Raw genomic sequence first — 20,531 nt, 5'->3', positions numbered from 1 at the left:
GGTATATACTATGTTAAAGATACCAAGCAATTTTATAAGCTAGGTTTTAATCCTTTTTCCCAAGTAAGACCTCAATAAAGGTCAAAACCGGTCTGGGTAGTGTCCCCTGCCTTTAATGCCTAGCATCATACATCTCCGCAAGGGGATGTGCTTTGCATTAGGGGAAAATACTAAGGAAAGTGATCGAAGCTTACTCCACCTTTACCATGAGTTGCCTCAGACTTGAACTATGTTCAGGCGCAAACTTAACTTACTTGTCTTTTTGCTTACTGGGAATTGGGAATTAGTGAAATGAGATGGAATGGAACTGGAGACTTTTGGAGTTGTGATTACAGAATCATTTATTTGAGTGATGAGACAGCAAAAAATGGAGTCACAGTGGTTCTCAATAAGGAATGAGGAAGAAGAGTAATCAACTTAGTAAAATGTAGTAGCAGATTGATAATGGTAAAACTAGAAGCAAAACCAACAAATATTATAATAATACAAGCTTACATGCCTACTAGCGACCACAGTGTAGATGAAGTTGAGAGAGTATATGTAGATATTGAGAATCTAATCACACTCACCAAAAAGAAAAATTTTATTGTCATGGATGATTGGAATGCAGTCATTGGTGAAGGCAAAGATAGTAGAGAGGTGGGAATGCACAGACTTGGATGCCAAAATGAAAGGAGGAGATACACTTTTGGAGTTCTGCCACCAATTCAATCTGATCATTACTAATACCTAGTATGAGGTACCAAAAAGAAGAAGGTATACTTGGAAAATGCCAGGGGAGGGGATATAGGAAGGAAACAAATAGATTATATTATGCCTAGAACCAGATTTAAAAATCAAGTAAAATCATGCAAAAGTTACCTAGGAGCTGATGTTGACAGTGCCGACAATTTGGTTTTAATGAAATGTAATCTGAAATTTAAAAAGCTGTCACAACCAAAGAAAAGGCCTAAATGGACATAAATAACCTGAAAACAGATGAAACGATCATAGAAACTATAAACAGCAAACTGATGAAAGCATTAAAACTGGAGAGAGGGAAAAGAAAAGCATAGAGGAAAAATGGACTCATTTGAAGGATACAATCATCAAGGCTTCCAATGACTGCACAGAATTAATGAACAAGCAAATAAAAAAGCCATGGCTCACCCAGGACATTCTAGATCTAATAGATGAAAGAAGGAAATACAAAACCTCGCTAAAGGAAGAAAACAAAGACAAATATAAACACATTAAAAAATGACAAATAGTACTATTATTATGTGACAGCCCCAGGGAGTCCAAAGACTCATCGAGGGAAGGCATATACTCTACAAATCTCCGCCTCCACCATTCAACCTCATCCACCATCCACATCAATGCCATCTACTGTTCACACCACCACTAGTATTTTCACAGACAATCACAAACATCCATGGCAGGTGAAAGAGAAAATGTAACAAAGCAAAAGAACAATGGAATACAGAGAAATATAAAGAAATAGAAGATCTAACTGGGAGAATCGATAAAGCTTATAACATTATAAAGGGAATAGTGTCATGGGCACAGTATTTTTAGGAAGGATGGGGTGGATAGGACAGGAGGGGGGAATGCTGCTAATGATATTGGATGACTTAAATCCAGTTAGAGTTGAGACCTATGAATGTAATAATACTACTAACAATATTTCATGTGGCAATGAGTTTGAAGCCATCTGGTGTGAGGTGGAATCTAACAAGACAAATTGGTGTGGGTTATAGACCTGGTGGATCGGTTGCTGGTGATGAAGAAATGAATCAGCAAATAGAAAAGATGAGCACGAAAAGAGTAATCATAATGGAAGACTTTAATTATAAAAATATTGATTGGGTAGCAGTAGAATCTCATGAGAAGAAGGAAAATGCATTTAACGAGCTGTTGCAGGACAACTTCCTCAAGCAACGTGTGACAGAAGGAACTTGAGGTCAAAGAGTGTTAGTTAGATTTAATTATAGTGTCAGAGAGCGTTTCAGTTAAAGATGTAACTCTTCTGCCTCCAGTTGGTGACAATGATCATGTGGTACTCACTTGGGAAGTGACTAAGTTTATGAATGTTCCATTCAGAAAAGGTTACATGCTGAACTACAAAGTAGGAAATTATGATCAACTGAGGAGTATACTGAGTTCAGAGGAATGGGATCAGTTGCTGGATGGAAGGAATATCGACAGTGCATGGGAAGCATTTAAACAATACTTAAATGATGTGATATCAGAATGTGTCCCGAGAGTTCGAAGAATAAATAGAGAGGGAGAAAAATGGAGGTGTAATATTATTAAGCAAGAGAGTCGTAAGAAAAGGACTATGTGAAAGGAATACTGCTTGCATAAGGATGACATCCGTTATGAACGTTATAAATAAGCAGAAGGCTAGAATACTCACAACTGTTGTATGGAAAGCAAAGTCTGATTATGAAAAGAAACTGGCTCTGCTTGCTAAAGACAACCCACAAGAATTCTATCGATATGCTGCAAGTAAATGAAAGAATGAATATGAAAGAATAACTCTTCTAAATGCAGATGGCGTGAGGGTTACAGATGCAGAAGCGGTTGTTCAGTTAATGAATGCCCGCTTTGTTAAAAGTTATCAACCTGGTGAACACAACATTGAGCTAACTGTTACCTCTTCACTAGATGAAGAAATGCAGGTATGTGAGGCGGAGGTATTAGAGCTGTTGCACAAATTGAATAAGAATTGAATCGTATAAGGGGATCGTCGAAAAGTGAATGCCATAAGATTGGTATTATTGTAATAATATTAACTTGCAGCATTATTGGCCCCAAGGCACTAGTTGGCCACAAGGTACTAGTCTCGGTGCCTAATAAAAGCTTCTTGCATTATTGTGAATTTAAGGGATAATCACTAAAGCTTTTTGATTACCTTAGTTTTTAAAATAAAAAATAATAATAAATAAAATGTAATAAATAACATTTTCAACATACAGCAATCCCTCGATTAGTGCACCTAATGTGTTCTTTAAAACAGGCGCATTAATTGAATATAATAACCTATGGGAAAATGTATAATTCGTTCCTCGGATTTCTTTTTTGACCCTTAATTTTTTTTATAAAAGAATTAGGGTATGTCTTGGGGCATAGTTAAAGGAAAACCATGAAGCTGAAAGACAATAAAACATCTTCAGAATATAAATTTATTATTCTACTTCTTAACAAAGAATTGAGCTAACGTAGTTTGGAGGACATTCTGTTTCTTTTGTTCATACAACTGACGGTATGGACCCATTGCCTCTTCTGCAAATGTTACGGTTCTCTCTTCACCAGGGTCATCCTCTAAGCATTGCTGCTTAAAAACATCAATTGTATGAAAAATATTTTCAAATTGTTTCTGTTTCTGGGCTTGTCAGTGATTAAATTTTTTTTATATTCTTCAGGATCTTCCTACTGTGTATCTAAATTTAGCAGGTCGGAATCACTCAACTTTTCAGAATGAGATTTAATTAATTTAGATTCATTTGTAAAGCCTCTAAAATCATTTGCACAATGTGGAAGAATGTGCTTCCAAATGGTTTGGATATTGCTATCATTAATTTCATTCGAATTTGTGACTTTATAACCAGGCTGAAATTCCTCTCCAGCTATTAATTCTTAAAATGATTGTCTCCCAGATCTTTGGTAAATTAATGCAACCATACTTGCTGAGGTTGGGAGAATGCTTTGTAGCTGATACAGATTCTAAGAACGGCCTCTCAGACCTGTAATAACTTCTATGCAATGAAGATGTTTTTCTCCATCTGATCCTATTTAAAGACTTAACCATGGTATGATCTGCCAATTCTTGTAACCATACAGATTTTCTTGGATATAATTTTTATGTTCTTGAAGGAATATGTTAGCTGATTAGACTAACTTGCTGGCAACAGGGAACTTTATACACTCCTAGATGTTCAAGAGGATGCAGTTCATCTTTAGAAGAATGTATAAAAGTTGAATGAAAGTGCTATCTGAACAAATCGCAAAGCACACCCCAAATCGACATCACCAGAGTTAAAGATCGGTACTATCAACATAAGAATCCTGAATGGCAAAGAAATGGAGCTAGCTGAGGAATTAGATAAGTACCATATTGACATAATAGGGGTGACTGAAACAAAAAAAAGACAAAAATTGGCGAGGTTTTTCTGAGCAAAAAATACAAAATGATATATTCAAACAATGACAATCAAGGAAAAGAAGGGGTAGCCATAGTATTCAACACAAAATACAAGGCAAATCTTCTTGAATGGCAGGCAGTCTCACGTAGACTGATGTGGGCAAATATGAGAATGGGGAACTGGACAATGAGACTTATTTGTGCCTATGGTCCCACAGAAGGTTCTACTAAGGTAGAGGTGGAGGAATTTTTTGATGCTTCAGAAAAAGCAACTGACACAATGAAAAAGGAAAAGTTGGTCCTTGTTGGGGATCTAAATAGCAGAGTAGGAAATGATTCTCAGACATACAAAAATATTTTGGGAAAATCTGGAGAAAAGAGCAAAGTTAACAATAATGGCAAATACCTGTTGGATTTCTGCTCAGGACATGGACTGGTTATTACTACCACCATGTTCCAACATAAAAATGTGCAGAAATTCACATGGAGAGATGAGGCAAGGAATAAGAAAGTCTAATTGACTATGTTATTGTTGATAGTGATGTTTTCTCCCTGGTGCAGGACACCAGAGTGTACAGAGGATTTGAAATTGGAAGCAATCACTATTCAGTCTTGAGCAGGATAAAATTGAATTTCATATTGAAAAGAATAAGACGTAAGAAAGTTTTAAAGCGAATAAAAGTTGAGCAGCTCTCAGATATGAACTGTAGACTAAAATACACAAAGATTATTGAAGAAAAAATGAAAGAATTTGAGAACAGGAACCAAACCTTGGAGATTTAGTGGCAACCCTTGAAGAAAATCCTGATTGATTCAGCCAGAGAGGCATGTGGTGAGGTTGTCTGCAAGGATAGAAAAATCAGAACTTCATGCTAAAGTTAAACAATGAGTGAAGGAAGTTAAACAGGCAGTGAAAGAAAAGAAGAAAGCATATAAAAAGTTCCTGGCAAATAACTCAGCTTTTGCTCTTAGAGAATATACAGAGACAAATGTAAGAAATGAAAAACTGTGTAAAACTAGCTAAACAAAAACTCATGGGAAGACTTTGGCAAGAACATAGAAAATAAATATTAAGAAGGTGGTAAGATATTCTGGAGGTTGTTGAAGAAGCTTAGAAATGGTGGAAAGAGTAATGTAAAAGGAGTTAGAGATGATAAAGGTGATATGAAAATGGGAGAAAAAGATATCCTTGAAGTATGGAGTAATTACTTCGAAAAATTGCTGAATGAAACAAGCAGTGACAGCACAGTGGACAAGAGATGCTGAAGTATGGTGGTATAAAAGTCTTACAGTGGCTGCACTGCATAGCTCAGAAGGCCTGGACAGAGGGACGAATTCCTGATGATTGGACTAGAGCTCTGATAGTACCCATATATAAAAAGGGAAATAAAACTGAATGTGAGAATTACAGAGGTATTTCCCTACTGAGTGTTCCTGGTAAGATATATGCAAGTATACTTCAGAAACGGTTGAAGAGAATTGTAAAGTGAAGATCTGATCCTGACAGCGAATAGAGGCTGTCAGGATCAGATCTTCACTTTACGACAAATAGTTGAGAAAGCATGGGAATATAACAAATATCTGTATTTAAGTTTTGTCGATCTGGAAAAGGCATATGACAAGGTGCCAAGAGAGAAGCTATTCAATATGCTACAGTTATATGGTGTCAATGGAGCACATATCAAGCAATATTTGAGTTGTAAGTCAGAAGTTAGAACTGAAGTACAGGAAGGTGGTTTAATGTTAAATCTGATGTGAGGCAAGGATGTACATTATCCCCTCTGTTATTAATTATCTATATGGATCACGTTATGAAGGTAAGTGGTATTAAACATGATATCAGAATTGGAGATGTTAATGTTGTCAGCTCTTTGCTTTATGCAGACGATGTTATACTTCTAAATAAATCCGCTATAAGTTTGCAAGATTCCCTGACTAAACTGAATAACTGTTGTAATAGATATGGTATGAAGGTCAGCATTAAAAAGACAATGACAATGAAAACTGGTAGAATTTTTGAAAATGTCAACTGTGTTGTGAACGGAGAACCTGTGGAACAAGTAAAACATTTCAGCTACTTAGGCACGATTTTTAGTAATATGGTAAATTAAATATGGAAATAGACAACAGAATCAACAAAACTGGTATGGTAGGAAGTCAATTGAATAAATTCATATAAAATAAGAGAAAAATTAGTCGGAACACTAAATTAGCTGTATGCAAGACAGTGTTCAAACCAGTTTTAACTTATGGATCTGAGAGCTGGGTCAGAAATAAAATACTTGACCAAAGACTAGAGACTGCAGATATGAGAGTCCTGAGAAAGATTAGAGGCATGAGCAGATGGCATCAATGGCAATATTATATTAAAAATTAGGATAGATATTAGGAAAGATCTTGACATTGTCAGCATCCAGGAATGCGTTAGCAGAGCTAATCTCAGGTGGTATGGTCACTTAAATAGAATGGGAGAGAAAAGATTAGCAAAACAAATGTTCTCTGCCAGGTTGGCAGGAAAACGACCCAGAGGAAGACCAAGATATAGGTGGATTCATACAGTACAAAGTGCCTTAGACGATAAAAAATAAGATCTGATAATGTTGGAGTCTTGAGAAGTAATAGACTGATTTGGAGGAAAATTGTATATAGGAAGTTAGTAATGATGTAAATTTTTCATGTAGTACTATCATATCCTGTACACCCCTTGAGGGTACATGTCAGGAATTTGATGAAGATGATGATGAAAGTGCTATAGAGATCATATTTGCAAAGATCTTTGGATATTTTTCCTGAAATACCCTTAACATATGGAATGGAAATGGTTTTCCTGTGATTTTGTATTGGGTGTAGGAGGGATGGGGGATGCATGTAATATTTTATCTATCTTATATGGGCTGTGACTGCTGGCTAAAAAGCTCAATTTCAAGAGCTGTGCCATTTAAACAAATAGACATTTGAGGGTGACATATTGTTGAAAAGGGTGGTTGGTGTTGTGATAGTTTATGTAAATAACCATCATCAAATTCCTGACATGTGCCCTCAAGGGTTGTACAGGATATCATGATAGTATTACATCATAAACTTCATCATTACAAACTTCCTATCAACAATTTTCCTCTAAATCAATCTGTTATCTGTCAAGACTCCAACATTATCAGGTCTTATATTTCTGCCTTCTATGCCACTTTTTACTGAATCAATCCTCCTATATCTTGGTCTTCCTCTGGGTCGTTTTGCTGCCAATCTGGCAGAGAGCACTTGATTTGCTAATCTTCTCTCTTCCATTCTGTTTAAGTGACCGTACCATCTGAGATTAGCTCTGCTACCACATTCCTAGATGCTAACAATGTGAAGTTCCTTCTAATATATTCAATATTAATATGATATTGCCATTGATGCCATATGTTCATAGCCCTAGTCTTTCTCAGGACTCTCATATCTGTGGTCTCCAGTCTTTGGTCAAGTGTTTTATTTCTAACTCAATTCACAGATCCATATGTTAAAACTGTTTTGAATGCTTTCCTGTATACAGCTAATTTAGTGTCTTGACTAATTTCTCTCTTAGTGCCTTAGAAGGACAGAAATATAAGATCTGATAATGTTGCAGTCTTGACAGGTAACAGATTGATTTGGAGGAAAATTGTAGATAGGAAGTTAGTGGTGATGCAAGTTTTTCATGTAGTACTAACATATCTTCTACACCCCTTGAAGGCAGATGGATGATGATGACTAAAAATTGTGCCTAAGTAGTTGAAACGTTTTACTGGTTCTATAGGTTCTCTATTCATAATGCAGTTGACATTTTCAATGTTTCTGCCTATTTTCATTGTCTTTGTCTTGTTATTTACATACCAAATTTATGACAACAGTCATTCAATTTAGTAAGGGAATTTTGCAGACTTGTACTGGATTTATTTAAAAGTATAGCATCATCTGCATAAAGTAACAAGCTGAGATTAACTCTCCAATTTTATTATCAGGTTTAATGCCAATTTTCTTCATACTGTGATCCACATAGATAATGAATAACAGAGGGAATAATATACATCCTTGTATGACACAAGATTCAACATCAGACCATCTCCCTGCACTTCCTTCAAATCTAACTGCTGATTTAGTAATCAAATAAAGACTCAGCTTGATATGACGTCCCATTGATTTCATATAACTGTAGACTTTTGAATAGCTTTTCTCTTGGCAACTTGTCATATGCCTTTTGCAGGTCTAGAAAACTTAAATATAGATTCGCTTATATTCCCACGATTTCTCAAATACATGCTGTAAAGTGAAGAGCTGATCACGACAGCCTCTATTTGGTCTGAATAATCTAGCTTGTTTTTCACCAACCTTCCCTTCCATAATCCTTCTCAACCGTTTCTCAAATATACTTGCATAATATTACCAGGAACTCAATAGGGAAATACCTCTGTAATTCTCACATTCAGTTTTATTTCCCTTTTTATATATGGGTACTATGAGAGCTCTACTCCAAATATGTGGAACTCACCCCTCTGTCCAGGTCTTCTGAACAATGCAGGGAAATGCACTCACTGCAAGGCTTTTATACCTCCATATTTAAGCATTTCTGGTCAAATATCATCTACTCCCACTGCCTTTCTGCATTTCAGGCTTTTGATGGCTTTTTCTACTTCAAACATGGACATGCTTGTTTCATTTAACAATTTTTTGAAGTAATTACTACACACATCAAGGATATCTTTTCTCCAGTTTTCATGTCTCTTTTATCATCTCTAATTCCTTACATCTCTAATTACTCTTTCCTCTATTTCTGACCTTTTTCAACAGCCTGCTGAATATTTTGCCACCTTCTTGATATTTATTTTCTATGTTCTTACCAAAGTCTTCCCGTGACTTTTGGTTAGCTAGTTTTAGACAGTGTTTAGCTTTCTTACATTTGTCTCTGTATTCTCTAAGAGCACAAGCTGACTTACTTGCCAAGAACTTTTGATATGCTTTCTGCTTTTCCTTCACTGCCTCTTTAACTTTGTGTGTCCACCATGGAGTTCTGATTTTTCTATCCTTGCAGACAACCTCACTATGCCTCTCTGGCTGAATCGATCACTGTTTTCTTCAGGTTTTGCCACTGAATCTCCAAGATTTGATTCCTGTTCTCAAACTCTTTAATTTTTTTTTCAATAATCTTTGTGTATTTTAGTCTACAGTTCACATCTGAGAGCAGCTCAACTTTTATTCGCTTTAAAACTTTCTTACACGTTCTTCTTTTCAGTATGAAATTCAATATTATCCTGCTCAAGACTAACTGGTGAGCACTTCCGATTTCAAATCCTCTGTACACTCTAGTGTCTTGCACCAGTGAGAAAACATCACTATCGACAATAACATAATCAATGAGATTTTCCTTATTCCTCGCCTCTTCTCTCCAAGTGAATTTGTGCACATTTTTATGTTGGAACATTGTGTAAGTAATAACCAGTCCATATCCTTAGCAGAAATCCAACAGGTATTAGTTTTGCTCATTTCTCCAAATTTTCCCAAAATATTTTTGCATTTCCTACTCAGCTATTTATATCTACAATGAAGACAAACTTTTCATTTTTCATTGTGTCAGTTGCTTTCTCTAAAGCCTCAAAAAATTCCTCCACTTCTACCTTAGTAGAACCTTCTCTGGGACCATAGGTATAAATTTCAATGTGCAGTTCGCCATTCTGAGATTTGCCCACATAATTTTACTGATATGCCTACTATTCAAGAAGATTAGCCTAATATTTTGTGTTGAATATTATAGCTACTCCTTCTTTTCCTTGATTGTTATTGTCTGAATATATCATTTTGTATTTATTGCTTAGAAACATGTCACCAGTTTTTGTCTTTCTTGCTTCAGTCACCCATATTATGTCGATCTGGTACTTGTTCCTCAGCTAGCTCCATTTCTTTGCCATTCAGGCATCTTATGTTGATAGTACCAATCTTGAATTCTGGTGATATTGAGCTGGGATGTGTTTCAGGATTTGTTCCAGTAGTCGACTTTTTACCGTTTGTCCTGGTTACCTGGTAAAAAGAACAGGGTGCCTTATTTAACTGGGACCCCCCCCACTGGCATGAAATTCCGTCATGTTATACCATCATTTGACATTGTGGTTTAAGCCAATAAGTATAAAATTGGATCAGCTAAATCTGAAATTACCAGCCCATCCTCATTCATTCTGTATCTAGGTAGATAGCTAAGTGGGTGCACTACAAGAGGGTGAGGATTGGACATTAGATCAGTAGACCTAGTTGGTTCTCTGCATTCCTCTAAAGGTGCCGGTCTCCTTTCAGTTATACAGCTTTGCCCCTTAAGCACCCTGTAGACAACTATCTCCATTCACTATAAGAATGACTCATAGAATTGTTGCCCAATACATTAAATGCATTTCAGAATGAATTTCTCAAATCTTAAAAATTCCATCTCTACTGCTATCTGGAGTGTACTCAGTCCCATGCAAATGCCAGTAATTCTACTTTGGCCAAACTGGCCAATCTGCTTTAATACGCATTTCTGAACATTAACTCTTTAAAGTAATGTTGCATTGTTGCAACATTGCTTTAAAGAAATGTTGCATTGTTGCATTTCTTTAATTTAAAGAAATGCAACAAATTGGGTTTAGCAGAACATAAGATTAATAATACTTGCCATAGGATAATTTGGAATGACACGAAATTACTACACAGGTGTTCTCACAAATATGAGCATCTCTTTAAATGAAATTCCAATATCCTTCTTCATCACCCAAATCTCAATCTTAATGATGGACTTTCTCTGCCAAAAACTGAAGAAATTAATTATTATTAACAACTACATAGTTTAATATTGCATAAGTTTTTTGTTTCTTTGTTTGTTAATTCACAGAGACATGTTTCATCTGATCCTAATGTAGACTTTTACTTGACTAGCTTGCCAACTGCATACAGGGAAATATACCATTCTCCGTGTCTTCATTGTACTGACTTTTACTTGACTAGCTTGCCAACTGCATACAGGGAAATATACCATTCTCCGTGTATCTTCATTGTTGTTTAATTGTTATACATTGATGATGTGAATGAAACACCTTCAGTTTAATCGGTCTCAAATCATTTTTCAGCTGTGTCTATGTGTGACCTAATTATAAAACAAACCTATTCACAGTTGCCATGGCAATTTAGGAAGCTCTCTGCTAACCTCAACAGGTATGGCTGCATTAATTTACCAAAGAATTGGAAGACCGTCATTCTTTGACTACATTCATCATCCCATCTTTCAATTAAATTGTGTTATTTGTCCCTAGAAGGTGCCTTCTTAGGACATGGTTTAATGTAAGTACAGCTGCATAATTTGCCAACGATACAGAAGACAAATGTTCTAAGACTATATGTACCTGACTTCTCAGAATTAACAATGGTGTTTTATGAACTAATGGTTATATTATCTAGGAACCTTGATAATGATATGAAATATAGTACTTTACTCAAGTCACTCCCTTGACTGGAATCTACATAACATCTATTGCAACAGACTAGTAAATCATGTAACATTTCTAGTTGATCACCAAGAATATATTCATATATATATATATATCCTCTTAAGACAGCATTTATCAAGAACACACTTTGTTAAAACTATGTGTGGTAGAATTCAAAAGAAGATACTGCTGGCATTCTAATACCATTACCAAAAGTACATTCATTCTCAGAAATAATTCTGCTTGAATGACTCCACTTGATAAATCAACAACTCGTGTATCATGTACCTATGTACTATACATATATATTTTTTGTTTTTGTGATTAATTTGTACTGTTAGAGTTGAGTTATCAAAGAAATGAGTCTAGGATGCAGTGGCGGCCGGTGAAAATTTTAAGTGGGGGTACTGCATATACAAAAAATTTTTTTTTCCTAATCAGTAACGAATTTATTAATAAATAAATTTACATATTAAAAATTGCTTTATTAAAAATATTTCATCCTCACCACGAACAAACACTAATAATAAAATTCTTATCAATAGCAATGACAAGTGCAAACGAATAGCTGTGTTAGAGCACAGTGCATTTGTTTCGTGTAACGATAATTTAAAATATATAATTATTTTCATATTTTTAACAGTGACACTCATCATAATTCAGCCTTGTGTCTATAATAAATAATTATGTTATTTTAACAAAATAAAATAAGATTTACAAAAAAATAGTTCACCACGAACACGCACCAATAATAAACGTTTCATATCTCATGGCAGTGTATTTTTAGTAAGTTTACGCGCTTTATTTCTATGAGATATGAAACGTTTATTATTGGCACATGTTCATGGTGAGCTATTTTTTTGTAAATCATTTTATTTTTACAGTTACAGTTGGGAATGACGTAACGTGCAATGACAAGAGCAAATGAATATCGGCGTTAGATTGCAGTGTATTTGTTTCGTAATCTAAAGCATTAATCGAACAATTCCAATTATTAACTATTCAATCAATGTCAAAACATAAGCTGTAACCTTTAACATGTTGTACTGCATTTATATAATGCTGTAAGCATTGTTATTATTTATAAACACAGACAAAATTTAATTTTTTCATATTTTCCTTGGGGGTGTTGCAGTGTCGCAGTGCTTACGTATGGCCAGCCACTGCTAGGAAGACACTTTAAATCAGTATAGCAATTATGAAATCCGCTAATTTAATCACAGATGGATATTCAATCTTGTCTAGTGAAAAGTTTGATTAGTGGAAAAGTAGCTTAAAACCAATTAGCAGATGCCTATAGATTGATGAATAGAGATGCTAATCACCAAGTCAACCAGGTCAGCATTTAAAAAGAATGGAACAGGAAAGTGGAAAACTGGTCTTTATTCCACTATTCTTTTCAATCAAGAATGGTAGGGAAGAGATGCAGAGGAAGCCCAGGCTCAAGGTGAAGTGATGTAATCAGCAGTGCCACAGAAGACCAAAATGCAACAGCTGACAAGGCTGCAAAATTAGAGATTAATCTGAAAGAAAACTGCTGATAGGAAGCTAGCAAAATAGAAAACAACCATATTTGACAACACAGTCCCTTGAGGATGCATATGAAATAACAATGATAACCCATGAATCAAATAGAAAATAACTTTTACTCTATATATAGGAAAAACATACAGTATGAAACATATCAATACTTAAGAAAGGTTCTGACCTAACCCACTTCAAAAAATAATCAAATGCACAAATACTCAGAGCCCAAACTATTTGATCCTGAGATGAACAGAAAAAAAATATCTCAAATGTTTTGAAAACTAGTAGTCAGTTGCCACTGTCAGGGGGGGGGGGGAATAAATAATAATAATAATAAAATAATATATATATATATATAATATTGAAAGCAGTTATATATAACCGTCCTATCAAACCACACAATAGGCTATTTCATGAGAGCAGCACCACTAAAAGTATCAGTTTTGAGTTATTACATCAAAATTTAGCTCAAAGTCAATTTTTAAAACCCTACAATAATGAGTTGCTGCTGTCTGAATTCACCAATCAAATTATGGTTATTATCCTCTCAAAAGATAATAACCATCTATTGTTTTAAGCCATTACATGTAAGTTACTGTGTTGTTCATGGCTAACTGTATTACTAGGGATTTGTAGCATTCAGTGAAGCCCAATTCTGTATTCTTTAATAGGAATTTGGTTGTTTTCTATAAAGGCAGACAATATTACCAGCCATTAGAAATAATTCAATTTAAGAACTAAAAATTTTTAAAAACACATAACAAAATTACATACCTCATGCCCATTCCATTTTTCACAATGTTTACCTGAAAACAAAACATAGTTTTGGCTGAAATTCTTGTGAATAACAAAGGATAGCAAAATAATCTTATATAATGAGTTTTGTCAAATTAAAATAATTATCAAGTTCTGGAAACAGCTACAGCTATGAGATAATCCAAAAGAACACAATAAAAATGCCAAATGGAACAAAAGACACTGAAAAACAAATTGAACAAGGTACATGTGAAAGACCTATTAACAATCGATAGAAATGGTTCAAATGTAAGCAGAGAAAGTGAAGAAGTGAAATGTGCCAGGTTGGAACAGATGTACAGCTTCACCAGCACTTGTGTTCAACTCGTTCAACTAAGTCTATGACAACCAGAAAGGCATTTCTGATTTTATTAAGGAATCAGGGACTCATCAAGGGAGACCACATACTACACACACCAGCTATCATACTTGTTCTTGAATTCATTCATGCTGCTTGGAACATCATGGACGGGAATCGAACCCAGGTCTTTCTGACCAAAGGACTTCGTCTATACTGACTGAGCTAAAGTACATTTAAGCATTGCAATTATCTTTTTGAGTTGTTTGCAATCTTTGCTACACAGTCCCTGAACTTCAACTTCCTAATTCATGACACCCCAAAATCCCTGGCCTCATTAGTTTCTTCTAGCATAATCCCACCAGTATAATATGACAATGAATATCCAATCACGCCAGTGAATGATTTTACGTTTACTGACATCCATCTTCCCATGCCAACAATTCCAGCCTATTCAAATCATTCTACAAGTACTGCATATCAGCTGCATTACTGATTACCCTGCATCATCAGCAAATAGCTGAATGTTGCCTGTTAAATCCTTCCCAATATTACTGACACACACACTGAATAACAGTGGACCAACTACTGATCCTCGTGGCACAACACTAGTTACCTGAAATCTTGCAGATTCACATTCCCCGTATATGACTTCTTGATATCTGTCAGCAAACCATTCTTTTATCAACACTAATTTTTTATTCAAATCCCATATTCTCCAATTTATGCAAGTTTTCCATGCTATATTCTGTCTTAGCAAAATAAAAAAATTTAAGGTGTATCCATTGCCTTATTTAGCTCAATGGTACAATGTTAAAGAATTTTAGTCTCTGTTGTTAAATTCTTATGCAGTTTGTGCAACAGCTCTAATATCTCATCCTCATACACCTGAGTTTCTTCATCCAATGAAAAGGTAGCAGTGAGCTGAATGTTGCATACACCAGGTTGATAGCTTTTAGCAAAATGGGCACTCCTTGGTTGAACAACCTCTTCTGCATCTTCCGCCCTCATACCATTTACATTCAATAGCTGGAACAAAGCTGCTAAATGAAGCTCACAAAGAAAAAAGTGGCAATTACAAGAACAAGAAAGTTGTGTCAAAAAGATCAGGGAATGAAAAATAAAGCACTCAGTTGAAAATCTGAGTCACTTGGCAATGGATTGAGTAGTGCACCATAAAGAAAGAGATTAAAGGTGTGATAATTGTAGCTGGAGAAAAAACATTACAAGGGAATGCAATAAAGATTAAAGAGCTCAATAATGGCAGCAAATGCCAATATTCTGGTTTAGCAATTTTGAAGCAAGTACTTTTATTTTATTTGTGTGGGTTTCCCCCTCCCCCCTATTATTATCATCATCAATTCCTCATATGTATCTTGAAAGGGGTGGGAGGTTTATGATAGTACTACATGAAAAGATTACTAACTTCCTATTGATCGTTGCTAACTTCCTATTGACAAGTTTTCTACATATTAATATCTTATCTATCAGGACTGAAATATTATCATATCTATGTTTCAGACTTCTAATGCACATCTTAATGCAAGGCTATCCAACCTTAGGTAATCCGAGGGCCACATTAAAAAAAAAAATTTATCCGAAGGCCGCATCACAATACGTATTTAGTAATTTAGTGAGCAGCAGCGACACAACCTCGAAAGCTGAACAAATGAACAACACTAATTGCGTGCTAATCAAATGCCCGGAGCATGTGCGTTGGAACAAAAGTGTAAAAATTCTTCGACACATCTAATATTTGAAAAATACGTGGGTATATAGTGATGTAAAAACACTGAATAAAATTATCAACATCAAGATTATCGATTAGTGATAGAATTAAAATATTCTAATACGCATTCGATTTAAATTGTTATTTTCTTTTTTTTTGCTCATGAAAATCAAAACCCATAGGCGGGCTGCAAAAAATTGCACCGCAAGCCACATGCGGCCTGTGCTTTGGACAGCCATCTTACAGTATCAATCCACCCAGATTTTAGTTCTTCTGAGGGTTTTTTTGCCTTCCATCCTATAAAAATAAAAATAAAAAAAATTCTTCTCCCATTCTGTTTAAGTGACCATAAAACCTGAGATTAGCTATGCTACCACATTCCCAAATGCTAAGAATGTCAAGCTATTTGCATTTTAAATAAAACTATCCTTATTTTAAATAAAACTATCATTGAGTCTGTTCACTTCCCTAATCTTTCTCAGAACTTTCACATCTGCAGTCTTATCAAGTGATTTCTATACAGGGATGATTAACGTAGAAATGAAACAGATTGGAATGCAAGTGGAATAGTTGAGACTGAGTAGATATATGTGGTAAGTGATAAAAAATGTGACTCGGCAAGGACAGTTGTGGTGGGAAAATCACAATCAAAAAGTTGCTTGCGTAGGATTGGTTATAGACCTAAAAAGTGAACTGCTGTGGTAATGTACAAATGTCAGGAGTATCAGAAATAAGAGAGATGAAATTGTTTCACTGAATGAGTTTATTTGCCCCAAAATCGTTGGAATAAGTGAAGCATGATTGAATGAAGATGATATCCTAGCAGGAATAGAAATGAAAGGATAGTATTTTTCACAAAGATAGCAAGGATAAGAAGGGGGGGGGGATAATAATAGCAGGAAAATTATGTCCACATGAGATAGATATGAAAGATAGAAACAGTGGCAATGGTTTTGAGGCATGTGGTGTGAGGGAGAGGTTGACATGAAGAGATATTTAGTTAGATGTTGCTAGAGGTCAGAAATGTGAAGCAGAGTGATGAAGAAATGTATAAGCAACTTCGGTTAGTGAACAAGGGGAAAAGTGATTATTATGGGTGATTTAATTATGGTGGTATAGAATGGAATAAAGAGACACCATTTGGGAATAAGGAAAGGTTTTTCAGAAAAAAACTGTCTCAAGCAGTATGTAAAAAAGGGCATACGAGGATCGAGAGTTTTAGATCTGATCATTTCATCGAGGATGTAATTGTGAGTGGGGTTTCACACTTTCCTCCAGTTGGTGAAAGTGATCATGAAGTGATCACATCGGTTGTGGAAGACTTCTATGAGGAAACGATATATCAGGAAATATAAGGCTGGTGATTGTGACATGCTTAGGAGACAGCTTGGAAGTACAGCATGGAATGATGGGTTTAGCAGCAAAGAAATAAATGCTGCTTGGGAACTGACAAAGAAATATATAACAGCATCAATATGTGAATGCATTCCAAAGGTCAAAAGGCTGAATAAGGTACGTGTAAAATTGTTGAATGAAGGGATTAACAAGAAATTTGAAAAAAGGCACTTTGGAGGACTAGATGAATAATGGTAATAATTAGTTGCATGAAGTATATAAAGAGTAGGCCAGAAGAAAGACTCATTTGGTAAGGACAACAAAGGTGCAGTATGAGTAGAAATTAGCAAGTCATGCCAAGAAACATCCTTGCAAGTTTTTTTTATATGTTGCAAGTAGAAGGAAGAATGACTATATTAAGATGCTATTAATGGATGAAAGAGGGAGATTAGTGACTGCTGCAGAGAATATGCTCAAGGTGTTCAGTGAGCAATTCATCAGGGTGTTTCATCCACAGAGTGAAATCAGAAGCTCATATAATGACATATAATGACATATCTTATGGGAACATTGCAAAGAATTAGCATCAGCCTACCTGCTCAACAAGTCTTGCAATGGTACAAGTCCCAAAGGAGTGAAAGGAAGGCAAAATTGTTCCACTTCACAAAGGTGATGGCAATAAGACAACAAATTATAGGCCGATCAATATATCTGGAGTTGTAGTTAAAGTATTGGAGAGGCTGATGACTTACACAATACAAACATTGGTTGATGGTAGTGATATTTTTTGTGTTGTCAGCATCAGTTTGTTATAGAGGTTGTGCTTTACAAAGGTGATGAATGTTAACGATACCAAGTTATTTTAAATATAAACTTTTTTTTTTTTTTTTTACTCCATTTCCCAAGTAAGCAAACAGACAAGTCAGTCAAGTTTGCACCTGCAAGTGTTGCGAGTCTAGCTGATCCTGCACATAGTGCAAGTCCAAGGCAACTCGTGGTAAAGGTAGAATAAGCTCTGATCACTATTCTTAATATTTACCCTTAATGCAAAGCACATCTCCTAGAGGAGATGTATGATGCTATGTAGACCGGTTTCAACCTTTAATGAGGTCTCATCAGTGGGAGCCAGGCTAAGAAATACTAAGTTTTATGCAATACAGAGTTTATAAATATTTTACCAACACAAGTTACCATAAGGTGCTTTGACCTTATTAAATAAAAATCTTAGGATGAGAGATAGATGCAGAAAGTCCTTTACCTTGGGTAAAATATATGTTAAAGATACCAAGTTATTTTAAATATAAACCTGTTTTTTTTTTACTCCATTTCCCAAATAAGCAAACATACAGGTCAGTCAAGTTTGAGCCTGCAAGTCCAGCTGACCCTAGGAGATGTGCTTTGCATTAAGGGTAAATATCAAGAATAGTGATCAGAGCTTATTCTACCTTTACCATGAGTTGCCTTGGACTTGCACTATGTGCAGGGTCAGCTAGACTTGCAACACTTGAAGGTGCAAACTTGACTGACTTGTCTGTTTGCTTACTTGGGAAATGGAGTAAAAAAAAAAAAAAAACAGGCTTATATTTAAAATAACTTGGTATCTTTAACATATATTATACCCAAGATAAAAACTTTATAAAAGGTGACGAATGTTACTGGACAAAATGTTACTGGAATGTTAAAGTGGTATACTTAGATTTCAAAAAAGCTTCTGATAAGATTCCCACATCACAAGTTGGTCACTAAACCGAAGCAGATGAGATTGAATGATAGACTAGCATCTTGGATAGGTATTAGCAAGTTGTGGGGAGAGCACTACCTAGAAAGAAGAAAGTCACCAGTGTGTAGTGCAGGTGGGGGTTTTGATACCGTAGTTATTTAATTTGTATATTAATGATATTAGGATAGGTTTAATAGGTTAAACTGGGGAGAATAATGAGGAATCAAGCTGATTTTGTGCTTGCCTTACAGGACTTGAATAGATTGCATGAGCAGACAACAGTGTGGAACTATCAATTTATCATCATCAAATTCCTGTCATGTACCCTCAAGGGGGGGGTGTACAGAATATGATAGTACTACATGAAAAATTTACATCATTACTAACTTCCTATCTACAATTTTCCTCCAAATCAGTCTGTTACTTGTCAAAACTCCAATATTATCAGATATTTATATTTCTATCGTCTAAGGCACTTTGTACTGTATCTCCACCTATATCTTGGTCTTCCTCTGGGTCGTTTCCTGCCAACCTGGCAGAGAACATGTTTGGCTAATCTTTCCTCGCCAATTCTGTTTAAGTGAACATACCACCTGAGGTTGGCCATGGTAATGCATTCCTGGATGCTGACAATGTCAAATTCTTTCCTAATATCCTCGTTTTTAATATGATATTGCCATTGATGCCATCTGTTCACGGCTATAATCTTTGCAGGACTCTCATATCTGCAGTCTCTAGTCTTGGGTCAAGTGTTTTACTTCTAACCCAGCTCTCAGATCCGTAAGTTAAAACTGGTTTGAACACTGTCTTGTATAGAGCTAATTTAGTGTTCCAACTAATTTCTCTCTTATTCCATATGAATTTATTCAATTGACTTCCTACCATACCAGCTTTGTTGATTCTGTTGTCTATTTCCCTATTTAATTTACCATCTTCACTAAAAATCGTGCCTAAGTAGTTGAAATGTCTTACTTGTTCCACAGGTTCTCCATTGACAACACAGTTGACATTTTCAACGATTCTGCCTATTTTCATTGTCTTTGTCTTTTTATTGCTGACCTTCATACCATATCTATTACAACAGTTTCTCAATTTAGTCAGGGAATCTTGCAGACTTGTAGCGGATGTATTTAGAAGTATAACATCATCCACATAAAGCAAAGAGCTGATATTAACATATCCAATTTTGATATCATGTTTAATACCACTTTCCTTCATAATGTGATCCATATATATAATGAATAACAGAGAGAATAATGTACATCCTTATCTGACACCAGATTTAACATTAAACCATCTTCCTGTACATCCTTCAATTCTAACTGTTGACTTACAATTCAAATAAAGACTAAGTATTGCTTCATATAACGCCCCATTGACACCATATAACTGTAGCGTATTGAATAGCTGCTCTCTTGGCATCTTCTCATGTGCCTTTACCAGATCTACAAAACTTAAACACAGATCTTTGTTATGTTCCCCTGATTTCTCAACTATTTGTCGTAAAGTGAAGATCTGATCCTGACAGCCTCTATTTG

The 20,531-nt window shown here is 35.4% G+C and overlaps 1 protein-coding gene across 1 annotated transcript in view; it reads right to left on the bottom strand.

Moving 5' to 3' along the window:
• The window catches only part of LOC150099879 (uncharacterized), a 434,429-nt gene that overhangs the window by 265,349 nt on the left and 148,549 nt on the right, over positions 1-20,531 (bottom strand). The window contains exon 8 of the mRNA XM_090403509.1: positions 13,891-13,922. Coding sequence (XP_090259635.1) covers positions 13,891-13,922 — 32 coding nt within the window. The remainder of the gene's footprint in view (positions 1-13,890; positions 13,923-20,531) is intronic.

Source organism: Typopeltis vanoorti, chromosome 14 (genome assembly GCF_054136105.1).
Source record: "Typopeltis vanoorti isolate ZY-2024b chromosome 14, IOZ_Tvanoo_1.0, whole genome shotgun sequence".
In the NCBI taxonomy this organism is placed as follows: domain Eukaryota; kingdom Metazoa; phylum Arthropoda; class Arachnida; order Uropygi; family Thelyphonidae; genus Typopeltis; species Typopeltis vanoorti.
Note: the sequence above shows the minus strand (reverse complement) of the source record. Positions and strands in the feature narration are given on the sequence as shown.